This window comes from Colobus angolensis, unplaced genomic scaffold (genome assembly GCF_000951035.1).
Source record: "Colobus angolensis palliatus isolate OR3802 unplaced genomic scaffold, Cang.pa_1.0 Scaffold221, whole genome shotgun sequence".
Classification (NCBI taxonomy): domain Eukaryota; kingdom Metazoa; phylum Chordata; class Mammalia; order Primates; family Cercopithecidae; genus Colobus; species Colobus angolensis.
In genome coordinates, this window is record NW_012115389.1 from 2472352 (window position 1) to 2483117 (window position 10766).

A 10766-nucleotide genomic window follows, 5' to 3' on the forward strand; every position below is an offset into this window, starting at 1 on the left:
GCCACCACATCTAGCTAATTTTTGTGCTTTCAGTAGAGATGGGATTTACCATGTTGGTCAGGCTGGTCTTGAACTCCTGACCTCAGGTGATCCAACCACCTTGGCCTCCCAAAGTGCTGGAATTACAGGCATGAGCCACCACACCCAGCCCTTAATATACATATTTAATCCAAAATAAGTGTTGCTTTTCTTTAAAATGATTTTTTTTCACCTTTAAAAAATATACATATCCCCTTATGGCCTAGTCAGACTATTTGTAAACAATGTGGGCTATTTTCTCTTTTCTTTTTCTTGTCTTATTTTTAAGTCATTTGACCACTTAATCACTTAACTACTTTGCAATATTTGATGCTAGAGTGTCTATTCATGGCAAGAAAAAAGGGACAAATGAGCCAGGTGCTATTATTTGTCAGAGAAATCCTGAAAATAGGACTCGTTTCTTCATTGAATCTGCTATGTTGGTTCCTCTCTCACCTATAATATGATTGATGCATGTATAGTATGAAGATATGGAGATCACCATATGTAAGTGCTTGCTTCTCTGTCTCATTATTTCTGAACAGGAGATACTGGATGCTTTGCAAAAAGCGGAGCCTAGAACAGAGGATCTCAAGTCTCAGCTGAATGAACTTTGTCGATTTTCCAGAGACCTGAGTACCTACAGTGGAAAAGTTTCTGGCTTGATTAAAGAGTATAATTGGTGAGCATGAACCTTATTGGAGTTCAAGATATTTTTATACAAATTAGAAGCTAGAGGTTTATTTTAAGGTGTAATTTCAAAATAATATTAATTCAGCATTAAATATATTACTAAATGAGGTAAGTGCACATTCTAAGAACTGTTGATTCTATCAAACATGATTTTCATCAACTTTATCACTTTTTCCTGCCATTAAATTTTTGCATCACCTTTTCAGTCTTTGTTTGCAAGCATCCAAGGGCTGCCAGAATAAAGAACAGATTTTACAGCAAAGATTTCGAAAAGCCTTCAGGGATTTTCAGCAGTGGTTGGTTAATGCAAAAATCACTACCGCCAAGTGTTTTGATATACCTCAAAATATTAGTGAAGTTTCAACTAGTCTTCAGAAAATACAGGTAAGGATGTTATCAATTAATTCTAGAAGCAGGGTTGATGTGAATTAAAGTTACTTCCAAATCAAGGGTCCCCAACTCCTGGGCCGCAGACTGGTACAGGTCCCTGGCCTGTTAGGAACCAGACTGCACAGCAGGAGGTGAGCAGCAGGCCAATGAGCATTACTGCCTGAGCTCTGCCTCCTGTCAGATCAGTGGCAGCATTAGATTCTCATAGGAGCATGAACCCCATTGTGAACTGTGCACACAAAGGAACTAGGCTATATGCTCCTTATAAGAATCTAACTAACGCCTGATGATCTGAGGTAGAACAGTTTCATCCCGAAACCATCCCCCGACCCATCCCATCTGTGGAAAAATTGTCTTCCATGAAGCCACTCCCCGGTGCCTAAAATGTTGGGGACCGCTTCTCTAGATCTTTTCAGAAGGGCATTGCATATAAAAATTTTGCGTAATAAATTCAAATTTCAAATAAATCCCCACTTAAAACAATTGATTCTGTATATGAAGAGGAACCAATTCATTTATATAAATGCACACTATTTTTACATATTAATAGTGATCTAGGAAATAATAAAACGTTTTTTCTATGTGGTAAGCATTGTTCCTGAGCACTCTAAGTGGATTTTCTCATTTACTTTTCACAACAACCATTTCAGGTATGTAAATTTATTATTGCCAGTGTACAATAGGGTAAAAGCGTCAGTGAGGTCACAAAGCTGGTGTGTTAAGATAGCCAGAGCTGTGGGTATATTTTATGTTTGTTCATTCGGGTTGATTTTCTAGTCTTTTCTTTACCTAACTGTAACTTCATGGTGCCAATTCACATACCACCTTCATTCCATAGCATTTTTTAGGCACAGTTGTTGAAATTGCCTTTTGTACTTGTATGTCCGCGCATTTCACATAGCAGCAGTTCTGAGTGATTGGTTATGAAGTTTGAGTTTCTTACAGATGGCACAGGTATGTAGAACACTGTGTGTAAGCACTCGTGCTTGAAGTGTCTCTAGTAGGAGTAGGCTCTGAAACAGTATTGTTCATATCTAGTTCACCTTTTTAAATTCTTAGTTAATAATATAACAGGACAACTCTGCCTTTGACAATTTGCTCCATTTAAAATTCTTCCCAGTCAGGTGCAGCAGCTCACACCTGTAATCCCAGGACTTTGGGAGGCTGTGGTGGGCAGATCACTTGAGATCAGGAGTTTAAGACCAGCCTGGCCAACATGGAGAAACCCTGTCTCTACTAATAAAATATGAAAATTAGCCAAGCATGGTGGTGGGCGCCTATAATCCTATCTACATGGGAGATTGAGACAGGAGAATTGTCTAAACCCGGGAGGCGGAGATTCCAGTGAGCCAAGATCATGCCACCACACTCCAGGCTGAGCTATAGAGCGAGACTATCTTAAAAAATAAATAAATAAATAAATAAAATAAAATAAATAGTAAAATTCTTCCTGTTTTGTTTCAGGCTCAGGGGTAGAACTGCAGAACCTCAATCACCTATTTTTCTGTGTTGGAGAAACACAGTATTATTTTTTCTTTTCTTTTTTTTCTTTTCTTTTTTTTTTTTTTTTTTTTTTTGAGAAAAGTTTTCACTCTGTCACCCAGGCTGGAGTCCAGTGGCCCTATCTTGGTTCACTGCAACCTCTGCCTCCTATGTTCAAGCAATCCTCCTACCTCAGCCTCTTGAGTAGCTGGGATTACAGACATGCATCAACACGCCCAGCTAACTTTTGTATTTTTGGTAGAGACAAGGTTTCACCGTGTTGCTCAGGCTGGTCTCGAACTCCTGGGCTCAGCTGATCTGCCCGCCATGGCCTCCCAAGGTGCTGGGATTACAAGTGTGAGCCACCGCACATGGCTAGTACTATTTTAGAGGACAGCCTTTGGCGTTTTCTCTGACCCTCCCACCACAGCATGCCTCCATGGACAGGGGTGGCCATCCGTTAAGACACACGTCCTGGCAGAGTTTCTTTAATCAAAATCTACAACAGAATATCTGTGCTTCTGTTTGTTGTCAGAATAAATAACTTTGAGCTTGTGCTTTCAATTTCTTCTTTAGCACTTGAAAATATTATTGAGGATTAACTGTAGAATACAGAATCTACCCATTTTTTCTAGAGGAAGACTATTCTTTGAGATCTAGCCACACGAAGGGAAAAGTACATATCGTAGCTACACTTTATTAAACTACACTTTGTCCTCATAAGGACAACCCTATGAAACACTCTCTTGTTGTTTTTCTGTAAGCCACTACTAATAATGTAATCTGCTCCATTTAATAGCATTTATTTTAATAAGATTCCCCACGGAAATTCATCTCCTGTCTTTTTCTAGAGAGAATTGTGCTTCTGCTTAGTAGATGGTGTGTTTTTATCCTGTGGGCTCTGTGAGTCTTATCCCTGCTTGTGTTTACTCTTTTACTTTGGCAGCTAGGATCTTCAGAGCCAAAATCATAATCCAGCTCCACCAACTATATGGAACTACAAAGCATTTGTTTTGTAAACGAGTCTTAGCCAGAGTTTATTCTCTTTTACAACTCTTATTTTCCCTTGGTCTTCATTTCTTCTCCTGTTTATTTTTATCAAATTTTTAATATTTTATGAGATAGCTCACCACCTTTTTGAAACAAGTCAGAATTTAGTAGATAAAGTAGTTTGCAATTTGACTATTAAAGGATGACCTGGATCATTTAACGTACACAATAAAAAGAGTGTATTTCTTTTTCTTTGACTTTGTTAAGAAATAATAGAGGGCGGGCATGGTGGCTCATGCCTGTAATCCCAGCACTTCGGGACACTGAGGCAGGCGGATCACGAGGTCAGGAGATCAAGACCATCCTGGCCAACATGGTGAAACCCCGTCTCTACTAAAAATACAAAAAAATTATCTGGGTGCAGTAGCACGCACCTGTAGTCCCAGCTACTCAGGAGGCTGAGGCAGGAGAATTGTTTGAACCCAGAATGCAGAGGCTGCAGTGAGCCGAGATCATGCTACTGCACTCCAGCCTGGGCGACAGAGCGAGACTCTATCTCAAAAAAAAAAAAGAAAAAAAAGAAAAAGAAAGAAAGAAAAGAAAAGAAATAATGAAATAATAGAAACAACACAGAACATTTTTATTACGCCTAATTCTGTATTTTCTTTTGTAGGAGTTTTTGTCAGAAAGTGAAAATGGTCAGCACAAGCTAAACGTGATGCTGTCCAAAGGGGAACTCCTGAGTACCCTGCTGACCAAAGAGAAGGCGAAAGGGATCCAGGCCAAAGTTTCAGGTGCAAAAGAAGATTGGAAAAATTTTCATTCAAATCTCCACCAAAAAGAATCTGCTCTGGAGGTATATGTAGCCAACCACATGGAAATATTATGTGTTATTTGTTATTGCTGTTGTTAGTGAAACCATAGTTTCTGTATATCAAAGTCCCCTTGTCAATGATTTTGGTCACTCCCTCTCTGAACATAAGAGGACAAAGGGCTAACAGTAAGATATAGCCCAATGCTAGAAGTGGGAGCCTCCCTGAAGAATTAAGTAGCTTCTTGCATGTTAGGGTCTCTTGTCACTGATGTGCCTTTGCACTCTCCCAGCAGGGACAGTAAGTTTTACATTTCAGCAGAACACTTAGCCTTTCATGTGAACTGCCTCAGTTCTGGAAGGTGGTCTAGGAGAATGAACAAGAGTATCTATATAAGCCACAAAATGTTACAGATGAGAGTGTATATTATAACTAATGCAAATACCAGGTAGTAGGTTTTTAGGCATTTAGTATGCAGAAACAATGTTTATATAGTTTTATTTTTTCCAGACACAATAGAAGATGAATCTATCATAACCATTAAATAGTTACTGCCGCAATATAATTATTTTTTTTCTTCTGAGATTATCTATTTTATGTATCGACTCTTCTTTCAGAGGAAAATTTAGAGACATAGAGGGTATCTTTTCCTTTTAAAACACTTTTTGACAGAATATATCCTTCATTTGCTTATGATCATTATTAATGAAGGTTGGAAAAAGATAATGATAGAGAAATAATATTCAGTAGGAGAAAATGTGTATTTCCTCAATTCTTTCCTGATCCAAGACCATTGATCTCTCTTTTGTAATGGTGACTGTTTTTTCATGGCCAGCATCCTCCATTTAACAGAGTGATAACCATTGTGCCTAGAAATGTTTCCTTAATCCTTCAGGAATCATTAGTGCTATGTGGTCTGACCTGGGGGGCATCAGCTGTTGAGTGTAGCATATTTAGCATTGATTACAAGGTCATCTAGTTCAAGAGATGCCCAAGAGTGGGTGAGTGGGTCATGAATTGCCTGTTTTCTTAATCTGCTGTTCCCCTCAGAATAGGTGTCTGTCTGTTTTGATTCTTTCCTTTCCTTTTTCCCTTCCTTTCTCTTCCTTTCCCTTCCTTTCTTTTCCTTTCCTTTCCTTTCCTTTCCTTTCCTTTCCTTTCCTTTCCTTTCCTTTCCTTTCCTTTCCTTTCCTTTCCTTTCCCTTCCCTTCCCTTCCCTTCCCTGTCCTTTCCTTCCCCTTCCCTGTCCTTTCCTTTCCCTTCCCTGCCTTCCCCTCCCCTCTCCTCCCCTTCACCTCCTCTCCCCTTCCTGTCTCCTTATTCCTCCCTCTACCCCTTCCTCACTCCTCCCCTCTCCTCCCATCCCCTTCCCCTCCCCTCCCCTCCCCTCTCATCTCCTTTCTTTTAGAACCTAAATTTCTGATCATGGTCCCCCATTTGCCCTGTTTTGTGGCATATTAGTTCATTCTCACAATACTCTGAGGACATACCCAGGACTGGGTAATTTATAAAGGAGAGAGGTTTAATTGACTCACAGGAGGCCTCAGGAAACTTACAATCATGGCAGAAGGGGAAGCAAATGGTGGCAGGAAATAGAAGTATGAGCAAAAGCGGGAAAAGCCCGTTATAAAACCGTCAGATCTCGTGAGAACTCACTATCATGAGAACAGCAGCATGGGGGTAACCACCCCATGATTCAATTACCTCCCATTGGGTCCCTCCCAAGACACATCGTGATTATGGGAACTGCAATTCAAGATGAGATTTGAGTGGGAACACAGCCAAACCATATCAAGTGCACCCCTTGAGACTCCAGTAGCAGGAAGATGGAAACACCTTGAATTTATGAATTTAATTATTCCACAAATATTTGTTGAGCATCTTCTATTTGTGAAGGACTAGTCTATGCTCTGGGGCTATAGCAGAGAATAAAACAGAACCCAGTCCCTGCCTTCATGCAACCTAAATTTTAGTAGAATACTCCAGAAGTTATTTTGGTATTTTACATTTGTGAGATACTAACTTTTCAAAGGATTCTTACAGCTAACCCATCTCCCTCAGAGGTGAGTAAGGCAGATGTGATTTTCCCCATACTGTAGACATCCCAGACCAGATACAGGTGGAACCTTCAGCTATTCTCTCATAAGCTTCATTAGCTCTTGCCACTTAGATTTTTCAGCTAACCTTTATGTATTCCCTCTCGGACAAAACTACCTAAAGTACTGGTTGTTTTCATAGCCTTTAGTTGACTCACAGTGTAACATAAATAACAAATTCACATTCACATCCACCTACCACTTTATAAGTAAGACACAGTAGATGCAGACACCTTTGCCAGAGTTAAACAGTACCATATAAAACTTTATCAAACACATTTTACACCTAGGGTACTGCATAGTAACTGTGAAAGTATTTATGACATTCTTATGTGATAAGCACATAACATTATTTAGTATTTCTTATCACTTTATAAATCAGAATAAATTATTTATTAACAACATAAGCATGTAAACTACATGGATATGCTACTTCTTGTACCCCCCATTAATGAAAATCAAACAAATGTTGACTAACATTTCTTTACCTTCCTGTAAGGTACTATGGTGTGTCTCAAGAAGTGTCAGACCTGGGCCCTCCCCTCATGGAGTTTGCAGTCTAGTTTTGGAGACAAGGCATATCTGCATCAGATGAAAATTCACAATCCAACCTAGTCTGTGATGAAGTATATAGGCATGGTATAGACAACAAATGCTCTAGAAGTTGAGAAATGGGTGTGATCTCAGAAGTGGGCTGGAATGTTAGGGGGAAAAAAATTCTATTTTCCAAAGGAGAACCCTAAAAAGTTCTTAAAGGATGTTCAAAAAATGTATTTGTGCCAAGGTAAAAGATGGAATGTTTCAGACTTTGGGGCAGACTTTGTTTTTTTGTGGATGTTTTTGAGACAGAGTCACCCTCTGCCGCCCAGGCTGGAGTAGAGTGGCACAATCTCAGCTCACTACAAGCTCCATCTCCTGGGTGCAAGCAATTCTCCTGCCTCGGCCTCCTGAGTAGCTGAGATTACAGGCACCTGCCAGCACAGCTGGCTAATTTTCTGTATTTTAGTAGAGACGGGGTCACATCATGTTGCCCAGGCTGGTCTTGAACTCCTGAGCTCAAGCTATCTGCCCACCTCGGCCACCCAAAGTGCTGGGATTACAGACGTCAGTCACTGCGCCCAGCCTGGGTGGACTTTGAATGCTGAGTGAAGGACCTTGGACTTGCTATTAAAATATTTTCTTGTCCTGGACACTATCTAAAACCTTGCAGAATCTAAAGATCCAAATGAAAGACTTTGAAGTAAGCGCTGAGCCTATCCAGGACTGGCTGAGTAAAACTGAGAAGATGGTCCACGAAAGCAGCAATCGCCTCTATGATCTGCCAGCAAAGAGGAGGGAGCAGCAGAAGCTCCAGGTGATGAACCCACCTCCCCAGATCCCCATCTGACCGTGTCTTTGTCCCGTCCACTGTCGACTCTACAGATGCATGCTCAGCACCCTTGAGTTAGACTGTGCCGCCGTGAGATGTAGTGTGTTCTTTCCCCATTGCTGGCGGATTTTATGTTTTCTGACTTTCCTTGGAAGTATGATTTGTCTCCTTCCATGATTTGTGCTCCACGGTGTGTAGATTGGAGATAATAAAGCCTACAGAGTACATGGACGGCCTGCCAGTGTTGATTTCCATGTTCTCCAGGCCAAAGCTTCGTCCTCAATGTGCTTTTCCCCAGCCTCTGAATAGTAACTTGCTTGTGCTTTTCAGTCTGTCCTTGAGGAAATACACTGCTACGAGCCTCAGCTCAACAGGCTGAAAGAGAAAGCTCAGCAGCTGTGGGAAGGACAAGCTGCCAGCAAGAGCTTTAGGCACAGAGTGTCGCAGCTATCTTCTCAGTATCTAGCGCTAAGCAATTTAACAAAGGTAACGCCTGGCACGTGCTGTGTGTGAGTGTGATACTGATGTCGCAAAACTGGAGTTGCAGCAGGTTCTGCCGGGTGTGCATTGCGTCCTGACCTGCCGACAGTGTGGGTCTCCAGGTCAGCAGTAAGGGGTGTGAGTGCTGTTTCCCTCGCCTTGCAATCTGAGTTCATCACTGTTGTTGCATCAGCTTGATGTGGCTCTCTGAAAAGGCCGAAACAGGTTTCAAAAATTGAAGGGACTTCCAGTCTTCATTATTGCGTAAGATATTCCTTTTAATACTGAAATGATATGTTCCCCAGAGATTCAAATCATAAACATAAAACAAAGCTCAGAGCCTTTGTTCTAAAGAATCCCAGATTAAATTGCTTTAGAAAAACATGAATTCTAAACAGTTTAAATTTTATTCAAGTATATATAGTGATATTTTTTAAAAATTCACCTGAATCTGTGCATTAATTATATAGTAGTCAAGGATGTGTTGATTGAGAGTTTCAGTTCAGATTCTAGAGCAGAGCTCAAAATTGGCAATGGTTCAGACAACTGATTAAATCTCTTTTCAAATAGCTTAGAAGAAGACAAATGGAATCTTACTACAACCTCATTTAGAGCATTCAGCCAGTATAACAGACCCATTTAGAACTGTGTGGTGCAGGCCTATCTTGAGCTTTATGTGGCTTACAACCTTTGTTTCCTAGAGTTTGAAATTTCAGGTGTTAGAATATAGGGACCCCGGTATAATTTGATCTTTAATTTGGCCTCATCTGTTCTGTAAGTGTGGACTTATAGGGTCTGTTGATTTGGGTCTTCAATACACATCACTGAGGCAGTCACACTAGCTTAGGTCTGGAAGTAAATAGTCTATGTTTACACCCATGTTTATTCTATGAATGTTACTTTTGTTGTCTTTATAAAATCTGGCACATATCTAAGTTAAGATAAGGAATGAATCATCTTAGAATGAATGAAGTACATCTTTCGATTCTTTTGTATTTACTTAGATACCAAAAGTAATCGATATATGAATGTTTTGAGAGCTGTAGATTATTCTTGTAAAGTCTTCACTGTGTTAGATTGACCTATAATTAATATGCAAAACCACACGGACAGTCCCAAGTTTTAAAATTTAGAGATATTACAAAAATCTCAGATGATTTTTTTAGAACCCTGGCTACAATGTAGGTCATGTGAGTTGTAGTGTCATACGTGAGCCCAATGTCATACGTGAAAGGTAGAAACTACTTTGACCAGTCTCCCAGACAAGGCATTAGGAAGAAATTTTACCGATTTAAAATAATCATGATAGTCATAAAGAATTTGAGAGGCATACAATTGTAACTTTTTCTTGCTTTTGACCCAGTTTTTCTAACAGTTTTATGATTTAGAAAGATCTTTGACATATCTCATAGAATTAGGCCAGACTTGTCTCGTATCTGGCAGCATATGAAGCCATGACTGATTGCCGTTATTTCAAACAAACCGTTAGCTTTACAATTTGTCTCTGCGGGGTGGACAGCTCGAAAAACGTTTCTGTCATTTCCAGGAGAAAGTGTCAAGGCTGGATAGAATCGTTGCAGAACACAATCAGTTCTCTCTCGGGATTAAAGAATTACAAGACTGGATGACAGATGCGATTCACATGCTGGATTCGTACTGCCACCCGACGTCCGACAAAAGTGTGCTGGACAGCAGGACGCTCAAGCTTGAGGTGTGCATCTTTAGATAGAAATATTTCCAACCTACAGAATTGTTTGTTTTTCTCAAAATTTCCCGTCTCCATCCACCTGGAGTGATGATGTCGCATTCTCTCCTTGAGAAATCTCAGATGCTTTGTGAGTGTAACCATGTCTGCCTTGGGTGGACATGCCAGAAAATTCCTGAATCATCTGACCCCAGATGTTTTCCAAAAAATGATAAAGCCCAAATGTGATTACTTGTGTGATCACTTGTTAAGAGGCTAGTTTTAAATTAGATCACAGACATATTTATTATGGGAAAATATTTTGAGGAAACATTTTATAGGGCAAAACATTTTCCATCTTTTTCAACTCACTTGTCTTCCTGTATTTAGCCAATTCTCCTCCCATCCCAAGATATGAGTTCAATTTTGCATTTGCGATGAAAACAATGAATCTTCATTCATTTGTATACTGGGTGCCTTCTAGGAGACTGGCACTCCATCTTGACTCCAGGGAATCAAAGGTGAATAATGTAGTCTTTTTCCTCAAGGATTTTACTGTCTGAGGTTGGAGGTCGAAATACAGAAGACAATAACCACAGATGCAGATGTGCTTATGGTGTTATAGACACACACAGGAGTGGAACCATGCAGGAGGGGTGGGGTTGAAATTGGGACAGGTTTCTTAGGAAGTGTGATAGGTTGCTGGGCACGGTGGCTCACGCCTGTAATCCCAGCACTTTGGGAGGCCGAGG

At 40.3% G+C, this 10766-nt stretch overlaps 1 protein-coding gene across 1 annotated transcript in view; it reads left to right on the forward strand.

The window, feature by feature from the left end:
- SYNE1 (spectrin repeat containing, nuclear envelope 1) overlaps nucleotides 1-10766 on the forward strand; it is a 543966-nt gene that overhangs the window by 276430 nt on the left and 256770 nt on the right. Inside the window, 6 exon segments of the mRNA XM_011943785.1 lie at nucleotides 564-700; nucleotides 918-1095; nucleotides 4247-4429; nucleotides 7692-7835; nucleotides 8181-8336; nucleotides 9877-10259. Coding sequence (XP_011799175.1) covers nucleotides 564-700; nucleotides 918-1095; nucleotides 4247-4429; nucleotides 7692-7835; nucleotides 8181-8336; nucleotides 9877-10259 — 1181 coding nt within the window.